The sequence below is a fragment of the Rhineura floridana genome, chromosome 14, assembly GCF_030035675.1.
Source record: "Rhineura floridana isolate rRhiFlo1 chromosome 14, rRhiFlo1.hap2, whole genome shotgun sequence".
Lineage (NCBI taxonomy): Eukaryota > Metazoa > Chordata > Lepidosauria > Squamata > Rhineuridae > Rhineura > Rhineura floridana.
This window is the reverse complement of record NC_084493.1, coordinates 31,032,357-31,053,729: the sequence shown is the minus strand read 5'-3', so window position 1 is coordinate 31,053,729 and position 21,373 is coordinate 31,032,357. Positions and strand designations below refer to the sequence as shown.

Here is a 21,373-nt window from a genome sequence, read left to right as displayed (position 1 = left end):
CAGGGAACGGACTGGGGAAGCAGACTGCAAAAGGATTGGCTCCTCTGCTCACCAGCTGGTGAGCGGAGGATTCAATCCTCCTGGCTATGGGGGTTTGCTTCCCTAATTGTGTTCCCTGCAGGGAACATGCTGGTGAAATAGCATCCAGCAGGATTGAACCTTCCTGGTCGCTGCGGTGTGGTTGGGATGGGAGGGGGAGGAGATGTAATGTCTGGCTGCATGCTTAACGACACAGGATGCTAGACCTGATGGATCTTTGATCTGATCCAACACAGCTCTTCATCTGTTCTCAAACCCTTTAAAAAAACAACACCTTTTTGAAAAAGCAGTTGGCTTACTCTTTCACTCTCGTCCTCAGTTAAAATGAAGCCCAAGGGCAAGTGGAACCCAAACAGTAGTCTAGTGGCAAATTCAGAAGTGTAAGTCCCTTCATGATAGTCACTACATGCCCCCTCACAGCCACACACCCTTCTCCACTTTCCCTCGGCACCCTTGCTCTCCCTGTCATCCACTACAACAGATGTCCCTAGGAGCCAGTCAGCATGAAAGGGAAGGCTGTGTGTTAGCTATTGAGAAGAGTCTTTTCAGTGAGTGACTCACCTCCTTTCACTCTGATTGGCTCATACATAGGGGCCTGGCTGGGACCCTGTTCCCAAAAAATGTACCAGGTCTAAGACCCCCCATGTCCCTGGATGGCTTCACCCCTGGACCCACCCACCCCCAAGCAACCCAATGAGGGCTCAGCTTGCTCTGTGGCCATGAAACGCAAACTGACTGTTGGAAGGGGAGACAGAAAGCCATGGGGTAATGGAGTAGAGTGGTTGGAATCCTGAACAGGGAGCACTTTACACTGCAACTTTTTGATGTGGATCCCACTTGTATTAACTAATACAAAAATAATAATGAGGAAGACAGAGTCCAAAGTGGTTGGCTTGGACACAGATTCCAGGCACCACATCACCTCCAGATCCACATGCTCAAATCCAGGACTACCATTAACTTCCAAGTTCCCTAAAGGGCATTCAGCAAAATTCATTATGATCCATTTCTCGGCATCCCACAGGCCTCTGGTTGGCGACTGTAAGGACAGAATGCTGGACTAGATCCAGCAGGGCTCAACTTATGTTCTTGAGAAGGAAGATTTGGAAAGTGACACAGACAAGAAACAGGCTGGTCTTGTATTATTAGACCCCATGGAATGAAAGGGGGATATGTGAGGTTGCCATTTCCAGAGGCAATCACAAATCCCCCTCCTCCAGCCTAAAGATCAAAAATCTGCTGAGGAAGAGACGAGAGCAACTTCTGCCTGTTTCTCTTGCATTTGAGGATCAATCCATCCAAATTTCTTTTGCTCTTAATAGATCTTGCCATGAACATCTGTTGAGACTATTCAGGCTCTGGAAGAGCCTGGAAGGCCAGAGGTCCATCTTTAAATAACCATCATTAATTCATACATGACTGCATGTAAGCAGCCAAGAGTGGAGGGAGCAGGGAAGACTCTTTTAGATGATAAATTATTTTCTTTATTAAAAAAGGTATTTTCTCTTTCTATTCATGGAAAGCCTATGGCCATACCCTGAACACGCCCAATCTCATCTGATCTTGGAAGGTAAGCAGGGTCAGGTCTGGTTAGTACTTGGATGGAAGACCACCTGGGAACATCGGGTGTCATAGGAAGGCAATGGTAAACCACCTCTGAATACCTCTTACCATGAAAACCCTATGAATACATCCAAAAGGTTCATAGGGTCGCCATAAGCTGTAATCAACTTGAAGGCATAACAACAATTCATGGAAAGAGTTTACTTTTTTTCTTCCAACAATAAAGGAGTTTAGTATTATAAAATCTCATGGCACTTCCTGATTTTCAGATTCTCTTCTCCAGGAGCTTTCTTTTTGTCAGTAAAGCAGAGTTTCAGACAGGAAGTGGTTCCCAGACCTACCTGGAGCAGTGACAACTGATACAAAAGACAGGGATGCCAACAGCAGATGGCCCTAGAGCCAATGACTGGCAGAGCCACCCTCTGACTGGTTATAAGTAAGAAGGCAGACTGGCAGGGGCTGATAGAGGGCAGACTGGGATTGGTGGGGCAGTGTCCCATTTGCCCAAATGGAGAAGCCTCCACTAGGGATGGGTGAGAATTTCGATTCAGTTCACATTTCAAGCAGAATTTATCATATTCGCACGTTCCAAAACAATATGAGAACCGAAACAAAGCCATCCTTCAAAATTCACATTTATCAGAATTTGGGGGTGCAGTCTGCCAATTAAACAATATTTATAAAAATGCATATATTAGGGGAAAGTGTGCATAATAACAAATGCTTGAGTGAAAATAACATGCAAAAGGTCATGATGCAATGAGAAATGGCAAAATGTGTACCTTTGTCAAAACTGCCTATAAAATGTCTGTATTTGGAGAAATTCGCATTAAAATGGTGGAGAATTTTTTTTAAAATCACAGATTGCTCCAGAAATGTAGAGAACTGCATTTAACATTAGAAAAGTGAGACCTAAAATTGACAGATCTTTCCATCCCCAGCCTCCACTGACCTGGATGAAAGTTGCTCTGCCACTGAAGGATGGCCCTTGTCTTTCAAAGAATGAAAAGGGCCGTTTAACCCTTTCTTCCCAGACAAAAAATAAAACCTCCTTCACCTTTGCACAAGTCATAGTTCACTTCCGGAATGCTCATCCTTACTCCCTGCCCAGGCAGAGTTTGAACATCTTAGTTTGGAATTTGAAATCTGAATTTCAAATTGATACACAAAATCACTCTGGCACTCCTAAAATGGGGTGGGGAGGTGCCCGTCATTCAGCTTGGCATGCAGAAGGGTTCACTCTCTGGCATCTCCATTTTAGAGACCTTGAGTGACAAGGTGGTGGTGGTGAAACCCTTGGAGAGCCGCTGCCAGTCACAGTAGACCAGCTTTTCCAAACCTTTGGGTCCCCAGATGTTATTGGACTACAACTCCCATCAGCATCAGCCAGCATGGCCATCAGGAATGATGGGAATTGTCATCCGGCAACATCTGGGGACCCAAAGATTGGGAAGACTACAGCAGACAATGTTAATCTGGATAGACCAATGGTCTGATTCAATGCCAGGAACAATATTGTTATGAGTATGGGGTTGGAATGGATAATCCCTTTGGGTCCCCTTTCCAACCTCTGATTTGGAATCCTGTGCCTTGGAATGAGGGACTCTCTGCTGGTCAAATGAGTCTTTTGTTAACCAAATAGATTGGCCAGGTAAGATAATGGGCTGATCAGTTGCCTGGCAATGGTGAATGGGCTAGGGGGACCCTTTTGTCATTGAAACACTTCAGGAGAGCATCCCCCCCTCCTGAAGCCCAGCAGAGGTTTGTAGTTTGAGTTGTGTCTACAGAATTGCTGGGAACTGGAAGGCAGGCACAGAGAGAGACTGGCTCTCTGCACCATGGCCTTTGGGGTGCCTCCTGCAACCCAGATGAAAAAGCTGGATATTAGACTGCTGATACATTGAACCCCTCCATGCTGAAGCTCAGGTTGGAATGTGTGTAAATAAGCAAACCATATTTCATAAAGACACCGCAGTCTCCGCTGGCCTTCTTCCCAAAGGAAACCAAACCGTGGATAGGCGCAGGGACCCCCGAAATCTCACGGCTTGGAGATTGGGGGAGGCGCACAACAATATTTTCCCCTCCAGGGCAAATTAGGTGTTGAGAGTTTTACAGCTCTTTGTGACTGGCTTATTTATATGAGTCCTATGAACCATCTGCTCAGCAGGTGCAATGAAAAAGATTCATTTCTGCTGTCTCTGTGCGATACCCTGTGGCCTCAGTTATGTGGGTTTGAGCCTGATTGCATCCAAGTCCTTCACAATCTCACAGTTCTATGAGCAACTTCAGTGGAATCGAGGCATCTGCCAATTACATGATGTCCTTTAACTTCAATGGAAATTCAGTGGAATTTGTGAGCTCACTCCACGTCCCAAGGATGAAGAACATGTGGCCCTCCAGATGTTGCTGGACTCCAGTTCGCATCAGCCCCAGCCAGCATGGCCAACGGTCAGGGATACTGGAAATAGTAGTCCAACAGCAGCTGGAGGGCCACATGTTCCCCATCCCTGCCATTTTCCAGCCTTAATCACTAGCAGGACACTCTGTGCTTAAATAAATACTTTCTACACCAAAGTAACTTCCATTCTGCACCAATAAAATATCAATTCTAAAACCTGTATAAATTACACAAATCAGTCAAGTGCATAATGGCTTAATAAGCCACTGGAATCCATCTCACATCTACCTGCTTATTTACTTTGCTTATTTTGCATCGAGCTGGTATAGCACATTGGGGAGGACAGTCTAGCTGGGAGTCCAGAGTCTGTGAGTTCAAATCCTCGCTCATGTCTCCTGGGTGTCAAGGCCAGCTAAAGATCACCCCCACAGTGAGTGGCTCAGAGGTTACATGCCCTGCCATCTGTGCAGCCGTGGGCAAGTTGCGTAGTCCCAAGGAGCCCAGTTGCCCCCCAGCTGGCAGTTGCGGACAAGGAAGGGGCTGGCTTGTGCAGCTGTGGCAAGCTGAGCAGGTCCTAGCCAGCTGGGGAGGACTAGCCTCAGAGGAAGGCAATGGTAAACCCCCTCTGAATACCGCTTACCATGAAAACCCTATTCATAGGGTTGCCATAAGTCGGGATCGACTTGAAGGCAGTCCATTTCCATGTTCATTTTGCATCATTTTTTCTGCTTCTACCAATCATGGAACTATCCCATATCCTGGAGCTCCACCCCTTGACAGTCTCATTCAGACATCTCTTTGGCTTCTGAAATTCATATTACATCTCCAAACACTTCATTTCTTTACAACCAGAAGCCTGTGTGCACGTGTAATGTGGGGGATGACCCAGCCAAACCTTTAAGTCAGGAGTGGGAAACTTGTGGCCCTCCAGATATTACTGTGCTCCTATCAGCCCCAGCCAGTATGGTCCAATGCTCAGGAACAATGGGGTAGTCCAGCAACAACTGGAGGGCCACAAATCCCCTGCCCTTGCTTTAAGTAAGCATAGGATTAACCATACTTTGAAGTGCTTTGTTTTGGCCAAATTGAAAATGTGCCTTTGTTTGAAGGCAGGCAGAAAAAAATGAAAGCTTGAACTCCCAAGAATCTGAATTCTGCACCTAATTGACACAGTCTGTGCTTCTTCTGTGATTTCACAGAGAATCACAGAAGAATATAGCCTCAAGTCTACTGTACAAAAATAACTGGGGAGTAACAACACTTTCCCATCTTCCACCCACTCCTTAGTCTTCAGTTGGGATGGGAGAGAAATTCAATTCAGTTCACATTTAAAGTCGAATTTATCAAATTTGCATTTTCCAAAACAAAACAAGAATGGAAACACAGTCCTCCTTTGAAATTTGCACATATCCAAATGTTGCAATGCAGTTCTCCAACCAAAGAATGTTTGCAAAAATGCACATTACAGGAAAGGGTGCACGAAAATGATTATATTCATGAACATAACCTAAAAATGTATTTGCTTGCAAAAATGTGTGCATTAGTCAAAACTACATACGTGTGTGTGTGTGTGTGTGTGTGTGTGTGTGTGTGTGTGTGTGTGTGTGTGTGTGTGTGTGTGTGAGAGAGAGAGAGAGAGAGAGAGAGAGAGAGAGAGAGAGTAAATTTGAAAGAATTTTCATGAGGTGCAGAAACATGGAGAACTGAATTTTAGATTGGAAAAATGAGAAACCGTGAGAACCAAAACTGACAGAGCCTTCCATCCCTAGTCTTCACACACAGCTGGGATGTCTGTTTAGCAGAGAAGCTTTTCCTCATTCCCCCCCCCCCAATATACATAATGGGTATTATGTATTATGTAAGCAATCCAAGTCATGGGAAGCCGGGGGGGGGCAGTGGTGATGGAGGAGCAACTGGTGGAGGAGTAGCTGGCGGGAAGCTCCGTGGCATCCACTTGCCTTTTGGGGGCTGCCAGGCCGGCTGAACACCAGCTCAGTCAGGAGCTGTACACAGGGACCGGGAGGTAAAAGCTGTCTCTGACAAATACTCCTGTTGAGGAGTAAGTGCTCTCCATTGACTGGAAATTTGTCCAGATCAGGACCCACATGCGCATTCTGAAGGGTAGTTGGATATAGCGGAAGTTGTCTCCCCTTGGCTCCACCTCTGCCACACCCCCAGAAACACCCCATATTCAGGCCTTCCTCCAGCTTCCGTCTGCCAGGCTGGGCTTCTCCAGAGGACCCTCAGCTGAGTTGGCAGGGTCCCAACAGTGCCGCAGCTCACCTGGGATGAGGGACTTCTGCTGGCAGAGCCCAGCAGCACCAGGAGCCTGCCAGCTCTGCCGTGGGTCTGCCATGTCCAACTTCCCCCAGCCCTGTGCAAATACAAGTTGGATTGTGCCCTAATATATGATCCCTGTTAAGGACATTGTAGAAAATCCGCAGGAACATGTAGCAGAAGTTTTCCTGGGCTATGCCACCTCAAGCTGTTGGGAGAATTCATGTTTGAATGCTTTCCCATGGGAAAACCTCCTTGCACAAAGGAAATTAGCATGTCAGACAGAAAGCCTCCTGCCCCTCAGTTGTCACCTGGCAGCAGCCATTCTATCAGGCTGCCTCTGAAAGAGATGAGATTCATTCCATCAGCTTTGCTTTTAATTGTATTTGGCCTTAATGGATGTATTTACTTGTATTGATGTTGGAAACCACTTTGAAGCTTTGGTGAAAGTAGTATGATTTGGTATAAGGCAAATACCTCTTCAGTATACTTGATGTCCTTGCATAGAAAACAACATCTGCATAAGGGTCTGTGTGCATAGTACCAACGGCATGATTAGTATACTGTGTTGTTGGATTCCAACTCCCATCAGCCCAGCCAGCAATGGGCCAGCGATGGGACTTGTAGTCCAGTAACACTCCCATTTTATCCTCACAATAAGGTAGGCTATGCTAATAGATAGTGACTGCCCCAGGGTCTTCCAGCGAGCTGATGGGGTTGTGAATTTGGATTTTCTGAGTCTAACTACGAGGCCACTCTCCCAATGGGTTGTGTGTGACTTTGCAGAGGATAGGTCTATAAGAGGTACCTGACAACGCAGGCAACAGAGGGACATCTAGACATTAGTTTACACTCCAAGGTATTTCAGCTTCGACAACTATATTTTATGCTTTTGTAAACAGATAAGCAGCTGATACAATCGGAAGAAACTGTAGGGTAGGTTTATTATTACTGTTGAGATTTTAATGTTTTAATGTATTTGTATGTTTTTATTCTGTACGTCGCCCAGAGTGGCTGGACAAGCAGCCAGATGGGCGACTAACAAATCTAATAAATAAATAAATAAATCATCAGCTTTGCCAGAAGACCAGCTCCATCAGGCACCTCCTACCCCTGAACTGTTTCTATGCCAGCTGGTCATTCCAAGCAGGGCCGGCTCCAGGCATGCAGGGGCCCTTGGGCATCAGCTTGCCCTGGCCCCCCAGTGGGTGGGTGGGTGTGCCCTCCATGCACCCCCCACGCTCCCCCTACCTGTCTAGTCTTTACCATTGCCAATGAAGATGGCGGTCGCAGTTTCCCTAAGGGAAATGAAGCCTCCGTCGCCATCTTTGTTGATGGCACACATGCGTGCTACGTGTGCACATCTCTGCCATCAACTAAGATGGCGGCAGCAGCTTCAGTACCTTAGGGAAGCTGCAGCCACCATCTTCATTAAGGGCAATGCTAAAAAACCGGCTGGCAGGTAAGTGGGGGGTGTGGATCGCAGAAGGGGAGCGGAGGGCCCCTCAGGGGCCCCTGTAGCTCTGGGGCCCTCGGGCCGGTGCCCAACCTGGCCACCCTTCAGAACCGGTCCTGATCCTAAGAACTGCTATTTAAGAATTGGTGGCTGAGTTTGTTTTTTCCCTCTTCCCTCCCTGCCCCTTTTCTTTCGGTTTGTCATGTTGTTTAGACTGCAAGCCTGCGGGCAGGGATGGCCTTGTTTCAATTAACTGTATGTAAGCCACTCTGGGAGCTTTTTTGGCTGAAGAGCAGGGTACAAATACTCTAAAATAAGTAAAATAAAATAAACTTATTCCCTGACATGCTCATGGTTATAGGCCCCTTCCAACTCTCCTATTATATGATTCTGTGAAATAAAATTAAGATGACAGATGGCTGGGGTCTCATTAGCCCTAGGCTTTGAAACATATCCTACATCCCTGTAAGCCAGCCTTTCCCAACCAGTGTGCCTCCAGATGTTGTTGGACCACAACTCCCATCAGCCTCAGCCATTGGCAATGCTGGCTGAGGCTGATGGGAGTTGTGGTCCAACAACATCTGGAGGTACACTGGTTGGGAAAGGCTGCTGTAAGCAAAGGGAAAAAATAATAAAAGGTAGTAAATAGATAGAAGTTGCAAAGGCCTAATACATAAAACTTGGGGCTCCTGAGCCATCCCGTAACACCACCTCTGACTCTCAGAAAGCTGTAAGGATGTGTTGCTTTAAGCCCCAAAGCACAGCATGCATGCATTTGTGCTTTGCAGCAAACTGCTCAGTCCAGATATTTGCAGATGAACCATTTACTACATAAGATCTCATCAATATTCCCAAAGGCACCGATATTAATGGCTGCTCATGAACTTCCAACTGAACTTTGAGAAAAGGAAGATGTGAAACCCATTGAGATTAGAAAAAACAAAGCACTCCGAATTATACAAATGAAAGATTTACCACATCCATGATTTGCCTGAGGCTGAGGCTAAAAGACACTGTGAGTGGCTGGGAGTCGTTGGCCACAGGCCTTTCCAGTGGGTTGTAATTCTTCAGGAGTTCCTTGTAGAGCTTCCTCTGGTACTCTCCCTGCAGGGACACTGTGGAAACAGAGGCAAAAGAAAAAGAATTTCAAAACGCCTCACTGTTGACTTGATATCATTAAGGTGTTCAAAAATCAGCAAAGGGTAGAGCCAAATGATTAAATAGCTGTTCTTCTGAATAATCTCACTGAGATCTGCTGACATGCAAGGGCTAACCTGTGTGTGTGTGAGCCAAAAAGACCCCTTTTAAATCTCAGCTCTGCCAAGTACTCAGCAGGTAACCTTAGGTCAGCCTTCACCAAACTGGAGTCCTCCAGGTGTTGTGGCCTAACAACTCTCATCAACCCCAGTGTTGGCTGGGGCTGATGCAAGTTGTAGTCCAACACATCTGGAGGGCACTAGGTTTGGAAAGACTGCCTCATGCAATCCTCTCAGCCTGGTATCTGCTCAATGGGAGTAATAAGAGGCAGTGTTGTATAGTGATTCGAGTGGGGAGACCCAAGTTCAAATCTCTACTGAGTCCTGAAGCTCACTATTCTTGGGCCAGTCTCTGTCTCTTTCTGTTGCAGCCTAAGCTTGTTTAAAGGCACAATTCTATGACCACTTTCCTGGGAGTAAGCCCCTTTAATATTGTCAGTCTTACTTCTGAATACATATACATGCATTGGATTGTACTGCAATTTATGCAAAGTAGTAACAGTTTATGCAAAGCAGTAATTTACGCAACATTTCAAAGACTGATTATGCAAAAATAAAAGAAATATGCAAATGTGCTCAGTTTCCATTATTCATATTGATTGCAGAATACTGCTTGTCTTGACGCAATACCTGGATGCAAACTTTTAATTTTGCTTTAATGCAACGCCCTGCTTAAGGCCAGGTCCCTTCTTTGGCCATCCTAAAGCAGGCATCACAGGAAAGACACAAAGCTTAATTTCATTCAGAGTTGCATCAAAGATGAATGCCTAATGAGATGCAGTGACTTTAAACACATGATGAAGATCCCCCCCAAGTGAGTTCTTATTCCTGCAGCCAAGAATACATTACAATTTCCAGTGGGAACAACCGGGGAACACAAAATATGCTTTCGGCCAGAGATAATTTGGGAATTACTGGCAAAGAGGGGCCTGGAAAAGGGTGGGAGTGCAAGGTTGGCTGGTGTCAAAATGACCTGCCAAGATCCATTTCACTTAGAAATTCATCCTACTAATATATCACCAACAAGGCTTCAATAACTTCATCCAAGATGGTCTGGAAAATGTGTACATTACTGAGAGAAAATGAAATTGAGCCAGCTCTCACAAGTGCATATGAAGCTGCCTTGTCCTAAATCAGACCATTGGTCTATACAGCCTACAGCAATCTAACTGGGCTGGCAGCAGCTCTGCAAGAGATCTTTCTCAGCTCTGCTAATGCCAGGGTAGAGCTGACTGCAGGTTTTTTCAGAGACCTTAGTTAACTGGGTAACTCTAGGCACCCTTCACCTCCCATCACAGAAACCCTCCCCTTATGTGACTCAGTGGTAAAAAGGTAAAGGTGTCCCTGCACTTGTAGTGTGAGTCGTTTCCGACTCTTAGGGTGACGTCTCTCGACGTTTACTAGGCAGACCATATATATGGGATGGGATTGCCAGTTCTGTCCCTGGCCTTTCTTTACCCCCCAGCATATGCCAAGTATTCATTTTACTGACCACAGATGGATGGAAGGCTGAGTGGACCTCGACCCCTTTTACTGGAGATTCGACTTCCTCCTTTCGTTGGAATTGAACTCCGGCCGTCAGCAGAGCTTCGGTTGCGTTACCGCCACTTACCACTCTGCGCCACAGAGTATCTATTTTGCCTGCAGAAGGTCCAGTCCTTGGCATCTCCAGCTAAGGCTGGGAGAGACTCCTGTCTGAAACCCTGGAGAACTGCTGCCAATCAGTGTAGACAGGCCAGAGCTAGTTGGACCAATGGTCCAACTCAGTATAAGGCAGCTTCCTAGGTTCTTATTCCTCCCCTCCCCAATGAGGCTCCTCTTGGAAGAGCAGAACATGACTTTCATGCTCCTTTAATAGTCCCCTGCACACTATTTCCTTGATTAATTCACTAATAGGCAAAAAAACCTTGTAGTTTAAGAACATACCTACAGCCCACAGATATTTCTATCAAACTTTAAAAAGCAGGGAAATTGGGCAGCTATAGTGAATGCACCAGGGGAGCAGGAGACCTGACCTCCTCTCTGAGATATTGGACTGCCCTACAAATTGGTCAAAATGCACACACAATTTGGGTTGGTCTTTCATAGTCCAATCCACTTGCTGTGTAGCTTGGAAGAATTTGGTAACACGTGCCTCTGAGCATTTGATAACATATGCCTCTGAGAGTTGTTGGGAGAGGCCCTGTTCCCCAGACAGAGTTTCAATCAGAGTGGCTGACTGTTAAACCACTCTGCCCACTGGAGCTCTGTCAAGGGAACAGGAGTCTCCTCTCAGCACCCTTCACAAACTACACTTGCCAGGATTCTTTGGGGGAAGCCACCAATTATGCCGCCCGACAAGATCAGCCGCACAGGGCCTTCTCTCAGTCCCGCCAACTAAAACAGCTAGGTTGGTGGGGACTAGAGAGAGGGTATTCTCAGTGGCGGCCCCCACTCTCTGGAACTCCCTCCCGTACGATCTCCGGCATGCCCCTTCCCTGAATGTATTCCACCAGGCCTTGAAGACCTGGCTCTTCAGACAGGCCTTCGGGATTTCCGGTGAGGGTTAATCTCTATGACAAATTGCCTATTACTCTGAACTGTTATTGTGTATAGTTTTATCGTTTGTATTGTATTATTATGATGTATTTTATTGTAACCGAGATGTACGTCGCCTAGAGTGGCCATTGGCCAGATAGGCGACACATAAATTAAATTATTATTATTATTATTAAGCCATGACTGTCTCACGTGAAATCAAAGTCTGGTGTGGGTGTGGCCCCCTGATTAGGCAAGCCCAACAGCTGGGAGCCTGGCTTTTAGAACACTGACAGTTGGTTCTTACTGATCATGGCCGACTATCATTCAGTTCAATGCAAAATTTCTTAAATTAATTAAAAATCAGCCAGGCATTTTTTAACCTTTAAATTACAGAAGATGACAGTCAGAATATGGGGCAAGGTCAGTAATAGGATTCCAGGTACTCTGTGAACATGGCTGGTTTTTAATGAATTTCAACAGATTATGAGAACTCTCCGAGAAAAAAGTCCAAAAGGGCTCTGGGGTTTTTTCCTCTCTTTTTAGACTTTGAACTCTCTATTGTCTCTGACTGTTTTGTGTATCACCATGAAAATTTAGCAGGTTGTTAAGCAAGCGTTTCTGAGTTCAGGACTATAAGTTTGGTAAGGTTTTGTTTTGAAATGAGCTTATGGGAAACATTAGAATGACATGGGGGTATTTTCAATTTAACATTGCGGAATGTGAAAAATCCACGCTGGCTATAGTATACAGCCATTCTCCTAGCTGTATAAACACAGTCTTCAGCAATGCTATTTGCCACCTAGGGGAAAACAAACAGGTAGTCCCATGGAGATGTCAACTTCATTATCATTGGGACCTAATGAATTCAGTGAGCTATCGAAGACAATCCTATGCACAGCACTCAGAGAAGCAAGACCCATTCAGCTAGCTGTCAGGCAAGTCTATTGCCCAGTATTGCCTTAACTCTGAGTCAATGTGCAAAGAAGGCAGAGCTTGGAAAAGTTACTTTTTTGAACTACAACTCCCATCAGCCCAATCCAGTGGCCATGCTGGCTGGGGCTGATGGGAGTTGTAGTTCAAAAAAGTAACTTTTCCAAGCTCTGAAAGAAGGGGCCCTGATATCATGTGTGTTTCTTCAGAAGTAAATTCCACTGTGCTCGTTGGGGATTATTCACAGGCAAGTGTGCTCAGGATTGCAGTTTTGAATGTCTTTCCTTCAAATAACAGTGCCGATCACTGCACAACTGCACACACTAAACTGCCATCAGGACTTGAACCATCCTTTGAACCAGAAGGATTATGAACTTCTTAATAACTCCCATCATCAGGTCCAGCACCAGTGGCTGGCCAGCCTAAACCCTTCAAGGCTGCTGCTCAGCTTCAGCTCCACTGGTTTCAACAAGAAGCAGCTGAGGGCCCCAGAGCTCAGTGGTCTTCCCCACTGGCCTGACCTGCTGCCCACTCTTTCACTGCCAGGGTCCCTTCTGAAGGGCTCAGAAATGCAAAGCAACGTGCAACATGGGTTATCCCTCTAGCACAGGAGGAGCTAAGCTGTAGTAGCAGATGGCATGGTGGGGTGGAGGCACTTCCTCAATGTCCCAGGAAGGGTGAGGCAGTGGGGAGGATAGTGCAGTGCAAACACACTAGCAGAACAAATTTGGTGCTCCTTCCACTGCATTTGCACCATACTGCACTCCCCACCACTGCACCCTCCTCCTTTCAGTAAGCAGCCACAGCTCACCTGCCAGGAGGTCAGGTCAGTGCCTCCCCATCATCAAACCATCCACTGATGTTAACCTGTGACCTTCTGGATGTTGTTGGACTGCATCTCCCATCTGCAGTCAGGCTGGGTCAGGCTGATGGGTAGGGCCGGCATCAGAATTCAGGCCTTTGACATAATCTGGCCACCTGTGGGACACTGAGCCCCACCCCCCTATCCTGCTCTTTTCAGCATGCAGCAGAGCCATACTCCTCCTCTTCCTTCCCACATTGCCCCCCATTCCTTCTCCTTCTCCTCTTCCCTCACCCATATATATCTCTTACATATAATATTTTTCAAAGTGTTACACTACCTGCGCAGAAGTGTTCACAAGTAACATGATGCTGCTAGGTGAAGCTAAGCAAGGCAGGGTGGTGGCAGTGCTCAAGGCATCTGTTGTAAGTGGCAGCAGCAGCAGTGGGAGCAGGAGCAGCAGCATGCAAGGGGCCCGCCAGCAGCAGTGAAGGAGGCACCCAGTGGCAAGTGGAAGAAGAAGTGAGCAAGAGAGGTGGCAAGTGAGGTGCCCAGTGGCAGCTCTGCTGGCTGGGCCTGGCCAGTTGGTCAGTGAGTTTGAGAGGGAGGGAGGCCCACTGGTGGGTTTGGAAAGGAAGGAGACCCAGAGACACATGGGTGGGTGGGTGAGGGGAGGGGATGGAGGGCTGGTGACCCATGGGGGAGGGCTGGTGACTCATGGAGGGAAGAGGGGAGGGCTGGCTGGTGACCCATGGGGGTAGGGAGGGGAGCACTGGCAACCCTGAGGGAGGGAGGGAGGGAGGGAGGGAGGGAGGGAAGGGGGAACAATGGCCACCCATGTGGGAGGGAGAGGGAGCACTCATGAAATGTTTGGAAGGAGGGAGGTGGGAGCATTGGTGACCCATGGGGGGAGAGGGAAGGAGGGAGGAGCTCTGGTGACAGTAGGTGGCGCTGGCGAGCAAAGCAAGCAAGGGCAGAGCCCCTAGTGTATGTACACATACACATGCTTCTGTGGTACCTTGGCTCTGAGAAAGGTTATTCTGAGCAAGGTGGCCAAGAGAATGTTAGTGTTGTCACTTTAGTTTGCTCAGGGTTTTTCTTACAGATATTTCAAAGTTCTGTTTAAAAAGGCTTCCTAACCACCATGAGAAAGCACAGTGACAGCATAGGCATTTTCCAGGTCACCTCACCTAGAATGGCTGGTTCTAAGAAGATGAACCCCTTGGCCCTTTCTCAGAGGCAGGGGGTGGAGCTAGGTGGTTAGCCATCTGCCATGGATGGGGGCCAACCTCAGCTCCTAAATGAAGTGGTGACAGGTCAGGCCAGTTGGGAGAATTTCTGAGCTTGACCTGGCCAACCTCTGGTGCCAGACTGGCTGATGGGAGTTAGAAACTGTGGTGGGCCACAAGTTCCCTATCCCTGCCCTAGCATTTGAACACACCTCTTTAAAGAGAAAATCATCTTTATAGAAAGTCCTCCAAGTTCACAATAACCCTTCAAGGCAGACTGCTCTCTCCAGTCCACACCATTTTTCAGACATTTCTGGGGAAAACCTAAGGTCCCCTTCCCCTGCATGACCCAATATACTTCCTCAGATGTCTTCTACAATGTTTGTTCACTAGAATGACTGGTGCCAAACTGAGACATGCCTGAAAAACAGGCCTTGTGACCTCCAAGCCCTTGCCTCCATCCCAGGTGTGAGGAGTCTTGTTGGCCAGGGTAAATAGGTGCATTATGACAAAAACCGTATAATGAAGGTGCCAAAGGCAACTCTGTGGGGAGGGAGTTTTACAGCTTAAGGGCTGACACAGAGAATGCCCTCTCCAGGGCCGCAGCCACCACCCAAGCTTCTGAGGGCAGTGGACCTACCAAGAGAACCCCCTCTGCTGATCTAACACCCATGAGAGGTTGTAGTAAAGGAGGCAAACTTCCAGGTATTCGGGCCCTGTGTCATTTATGGCTTTAAACACTAGTATGAGTGCCTTGATTTAGGCCTGGAAATGAACTGGCAACCAATGCAATTGTTTTAAAACGGGGGTTATACAAGAGCTATGTGGAACCCCAGCCAGTAATCTGGCTGCTGCATTTTGGACCATTTGAAGTTTCCAAGTTGTTAGCACGCAATGTGAGTGGTGAGAAGATGTTTTGTGATCCAAGCTATTTGTCCATTTCTCCTAAAGTGCTTTCTCTATGTACATCCTCCAAACAGTGGGAGGTACTCCACCTTACTACAACCTTACCACAGGGATGGGGAACCTCCATCCCACAGGCAATATGAAGCCTGGCATGGGTCCCAATTTGGCCCACAAGGCTATTTTCCCCAAACCATGCTCACTGGCCCCCAGTAGCATAGTGGCAACTCCAGAAGTGCAGGGTCCCTTCATGATAGTCATACCATATTCCCTCACAGCTACACCCCCTTCTAAGATTATACAATCTCCTAAGATTATACAATAACTTGAGCTTTCAGTCTCTTACTTTGTTTGGAGCACTTTCCCTTAGTGATGCATTGCAACTATCAATGCAGATCTGCCTGTGCTGCTTCTCAGCTAGATCTACTATTTCTTGTGCACATAGATGAGCTAATGAACTGAGATGATGTAAGGTAAGGAACTTCCTTTGCTGAGTTTCCCTTCTTGGTTGTCCTACTAAGACTCAGAGTAACTGCATTTGGGCCGAGCTTATGAGTTTTAGGAGGAAACTTGAGCATGGAAATTATTGAGCCTAACCTCTGCCATTGGCTTCACTCCCCCCCAAGCATATTCATTTGCATTTCACCTTACAACTCACATCAGATATATACAGAACATCATTAAAAGCTGAAACACCATCACACACACACATATTTTTGTTTTCCCTTTTTCTCTCCCTGGCTTTGGGCTAGAACAAAACCATAAATCTCCCCCCCACTTTTTTTTTTTTTTTTTTTGCTGCTGGGTTGAGAATAAGATCCTGTTCCACCTGTTCCAACTGGAGATGATACAGGAGAGAGACAGAAAGAGAGCACGCCCTTCTTCCCAAATTCTCCCCTTCCCTACCTCCCTTCACTTCCTCTTGCTTGCTTTCCATTGTCATCTCCACATTGCTCAGTCCTTCCCATGCACAGCTTCTCCCACAACAGACATCCCTAGGAGCCAATCAGCATGGAGTGTGTTCACCACTGAGAAGAGTCTTTTCAAAGGCCAACTCACCTCCTTTCACTCTGAAATGGCTCCAGTCAGCAGGAAAGGACCCTGGAGACATAGGGACTCTGCTGAGCCCATGCTCCCAAAAAATCAAGGGGTCTAAGATCCCTTGGGAGCCTGAACGACTACATTCCTACTTGTCCCACACCTGATATCACATGTGACAACAAGTATGCAGCAGGTGGAGACATGGCTGGCAAGAAACAATACTTCCAATTGTTCATTCACAAGGAAGGCTTTCTGCCAGTGCCAATCAGTAGTGACAGCAAGCAGACTGGGATTGGGAACTTCATAGCACAACCAAGGCCTGCCCAAAATGGGCTTTCGATAAGAGCCAAACAACTGATTGGCACTTACAACAAGCTCGCAGCAATCAGCTGCTCTACACAGTTCCCAGTGCAGAAGTCCATAGCACGGCATTGCCTGCCCAAAGTGGGCTTGCTGGAAGAACCAGTCAGCTGATCAGCCCTGACGGCAAGCCCACTGAGATTGGCTGCAGTATGGAATTCCCTATTCGGTGTATGGTTTTTGACTGTCCCTCCCTTGGAAGACGTCTACAATACAGTAGATGCTAGCCTTTTCACCAAGTTAGCATTTTTCTCTGTGCCGTACCCCTGGGGAAGGGATACATCATGTCTTCCTGGCAAAGAGGTCAAAGTAAAGGCACCAACTCACATTTATTCAACTGTAGATTGGGCTTTATTACAGAAGTGTTACTTCACATTATCTGCTGAAGGCCTCACTTCCTCCCAGGCCCACCTCCTTTAGCTGACCTTGTCCTTCTCAGGGCTGCTTCAGTGTTCCAGTGGAGGCTCTTCCACAACACCAACAGGGGCCTTTGGCCTCACTGCCCTTGGGAAACTTAAATTAAGGGCTCCTACAACTTCCCGCTGCCCTGGGTTTCTTCTGAGAGGAAGGGTGGGATCTAAATTTAATAAATAATAATAGCTCCCTGAGGTTCAGGAAGGGTAGGTAAGCCCGGGCTGCCAGTACCCCTGCTCAGACATACCCAATAGGACTTAGGAAGGCCTCCCCCAGGGAAGTGAAGTCCAGCCTCAGCAGAGACCCAGCTTGCCCAACCTCTTCCCTGGGTCTCAACAGAGCTTCCTTCCCTTTCTCTAAGGCCCTCCCTGCCTCCAGTCACTTCCTTCTGTTGAAGCCACAACAGCTGGGCTCTTCCTCCACCACTAGGCAGCTGAGGGGAAATGTGGTACCCTTCTTCTCCCACAGGTGAAGTCTCCAGGCAGTGTCCAAATGAGATGTCCTCAGGACTCACTGCCTGGGTGTTGCCCTCTGGTGCAGACTGGGGCCTACTTAAGGGGCCAGCCCGAGACTGGTAAGCTCTGGCAGTCCATCACACTCTCCTTAAGAAGAAGTATATGGTAAACTGGCTCTGTTCCTCACATTGCATTTCTGCACATGCAAGCCTACATGCATGGATGGGAATGTATGCATTTTATGATATTTATTTATTTCGAGCCTTTGCACCCTGCCTGTCAGCTGAAAAAGCTCCCGGAGCAGCTTGCATGCAAAGCTTACAATCAAAAGTGCATGACACAAAAGGAAAAATGGATGGGGAGAGAAAAGGAAAAGATATGAGTGGCCACACATTTTATTTGTCATTCTATTGCTCTCATCTCTCCCTCCCCTTCTCTTCCCCCCTTGCCTTCTTCCCACAATTATTCCCTCCCAACGGTTGAAATTCAGATTGTAAGGTAATTGGTGCAGGAGCCGGTCCTGTTTTATGCTTTTATTATTCTGCAAAATGTTGTGTGCACTGATGGGACAAAAGAAAATAATAATCCCACATTGCTTTACCTGCATGGGTGACACTAGCATAACCATAGCTACATCACAAAAATGTATGCATTCTAATATGGATTTGCATCGATAGAAATATCATGTCAGGATTTGCCCTCATTCAAGGGCTTTGGGTCATTCTTGAAACATATCAATGAGGCAAGTTGTATTGGTCCCAGTTGGGTGTGGACAACTTAGACAGACAGTGAGGTTTACCCTCACAACTTTCCTGCAGCTATTTAGGGGATATGGTGCACTGTTCAGGCACTGATTTTCCTATGGGAAAATGTTTCCTCCAGAACACTTCATGTGCCACCATTTTTAAAAGTGCACACTTAAACAGGAGAGGGGAAAGCTGCTATGAGGACTGGCACTGAAATGAAGATTCATACAAATATGAAAACTGGCAAACACCTAAGGGTTTTTTTTAATGTCCACATTTTCAAATTTCACTCTTGAAATATTGGTTTCTTTGTATAGTTTCACCAAACACATACAGAGCAGTAAAAATCAACACAGTTCATAGCATTTCTGTATAGTTTAATGTAAGTGATAGGAAGGAACCAGTTATATCTTTGTAAATCACTTTGAAATTCAGCTTTGAGGGATACTGGTTTTTTTTAGAAACTAAGGCTTCAATCCAATACACACTTACCTGGGAGTAAGACCCATTCAACCAATGGAGTTTACTTCTGAGTAGACATGTATTGGATTGCAGTCTAAATTCTTTACTCTTTGATATTAATTTTCAAACAGTAGCACTAACAGTGCATTCCTATGAATCTCTACTCAGAAGTACGCCCTGTTGAATTCAGCTGGACTTCTCAGGTCAGTAAATACAGGTTTGCAGCTTCACAGCACAAGCCATGTCTACTCAGAAGCAAGTCCTATTGAATTCAATGGGACTTTTCTCTCAAACAGTGGTGGCTGGTGGCTCAATGTCACTGGGGTAGTGCAATCCACTCTGGGTTTTAGTCCAAACTTCCAAGGAGGCAGCTCCTTGGAAGTTTGAACTGAAGCTCAGAGCGGATTCCTCTGCCCCACTGACATGGAGCCATCAGCCCCCACTGGTCTCAAATATAAGATTGCAGCCTTAGTATCTATTTGCTAAAGCCAAGCTTTTTACACCTTGGGCATGATGTACTTTTGCAGGCAGTTAAGCAAATCTCTCCAAGGAAAATCAAAGGGGCTTAAAACATTTAACTGTGCTCTTTAATCCTTTATTTTAAAAAATTCCCAAAATTCAATTGTATTTATTATTAGGAATTTATTTTAAAAAATCAAATTAGAAGAGTATTCATTTGAAAGTCTGCCAGCCAGGACAGTTTCCTTTCAGTTTCCCCAAAGCCAAAAGAATTGTTTTAGCTCTCATGTAGTGCTAGTTTCTTGCAGCAAAAACAAGAAAGAGTCTTGTGGCAGCTTAAAGACTAACAAAATTATTGTGGCATAAGCTTTCATGGACTACAGGCTACTTCATCAGATGCATGGAGTGAGATCTTCATTTCTCAGGCATATATACACATGGTATATACACATTTGTGGTGTGAACCAAAACTAAGGATTTTTACAACAATGTATGTGTTAATTGGCTTACCAGTGTCAGGCTGCCTGTGTTACCAACAAGTGTTTTTGTGATTTATTAATGCTAATTATGTAATTATCACTGTTTGTACTTTTCTGCATTTCATTTCCCTGTTTACAACCCACCCACTCCCAATGCCATGTGTATATATACTCCATGCATCTGATTAAGTAAACTCTGGTCCATGAAAGCTTATACCATAATAAATGTATTAGACTTGAAAGTGCCACAAGACTCTATCTGTTGTTTTAGCTCTAGTGTTCTCAAGCTCCTAAGGAACTCCAAGCTGAACTAGGAACCCTCATATCCCAAATCCCTTACCTATCTACTGGTGTCTTCAGTGCCTTCCTGATGCTCTGCAATGATCAGGTGAGCCAATTCTAGGCTTTACCTGGAGAGATTGGTTTAACAGGCATGCAAACCAGATTCAAAGGCATGCACACTGAACACAAGCCACACTTTATCCTGGTTTTGCTTGTTTAATCTTCCATTACTTTTGTCATTAACAATCTTAATGTATTGCTTTCGTCATTACTGTGTTTTTGTTTGGCAGCTGCCTTGAAAATCCTACTAAAAGGCAGGCCCTAAGTGTCTTAAAATGCATACCTTACATAAATATAAATATCATCAAAGGACACCCTCAGATCTGTAAGCCCTCCTCTCGCACAAATACCAAAATGCATGGGAAATAGTCAGCGGGAAAAGGAAATACGCTCTCCACATGCTCAGAGGAGACCACCCCCCCCTCTCCTCCATCCAAACTGCATCTGGATCATCCAGATTAAGCAGGAGATGGGCGGGGAAGAGAAATGCCTGTGAAATGTGTGCGGCTCAGATCAAAAGTCCTGGTAGGACACTGCTGAGCCCGCCCAGCAAACTCTCGCTTGCAGTACCAAGGACAGCTCTTTGCTGGCATTGAGGCGCTGAAGGAAGCGACTCACCGTGCACAAGTCCCCCGGCGATTATCAGCACCACGGACAGCTCCCGGATCCCCATCCCGTGAGCCCCTACCCAGCGGCGTGTTTCCCCAGAGTCAGAAGCCCTCAGTTCGGACTGCGGTCCCAGAGCGGTGGCGCTTTCGCAAGAGGAAGCGAGGAGGCTGGCGGGAGTTTGCCACGGACCCGGGGAGCCCCGCTTGCAGCCCCTTCCTGGAGGCTCCTCCTCCTCTCAGGACTAATCTCCGGTTCTCTCCTTCGCCAGCTGCCGGCTCAGCCGCGGCGCTGGAATGCGACTCGCCTGCCTGTGCCTGCCTGCCGCCGCCGCCGCCTCCGCCTCCTCCGCCTCTCCCCACGTGATGGATTTCCCTCCTTCCGAGTAGATCCACGGGTGACGAGCATCAGTTGCCAAGAGCCAGCTACTCCTGCAGCAGCGGCGGCAGGGGGAAAATGCAGCTCCCCAGTCGGGGCAGAGCCAGCTTTATAGGGGGAGCGCCCAGGCGGGCCCCCGCCTCCTCTCTACCTCCCAGCCATCCACTTACTTCTCGTCCCTTCTGGCTTGGCTCGCTCAGCCCCTTCCCGACGCCAGAGCTTGCCTGAAGGCAGCGGCGCTTCTGCAGCAGCGGCGTT

General features: G+C 46.9%; 1 protein-coding gene and 1 pseudogene across 1 annotated transcript in view; one reads left to right on the top strand and one right to left on the bottom strand.

The window, feature by feature from the left end:
* CHRFAM7A (CHRNA7 (exons 5-10) and FAM7A (exons A-E) fusion) overlaps positions 1–21,141 on the bottom strand; it is a 162,740-nt gene extending 141,599 nt beyond the window's left edge. The window contains exons 1-2 of the mRNA XM_061594988.1: positions 20,750–21,141; positions 8,709–8,848 (exon numbers count right to left, since the gene is read on the bottom strand). Coding sequence (XP_061450972.1) covers positions 8,709–8,848; positions 20,750–20,804 — 195 coding nt within the window. The 5' untranslated portion in view covers positions 20,805–21,141. The remainder of the gene's footprint in view (positions 1–8,708; positions 8,849–20,749) is intronic.
* Positions 1,562–1,677, top strand: LOC133370083 (5S ribosomal RNA; annotated as a pseudogene).
* Positions 21,142–21,373: the final 232 nt, after the last annotated feature.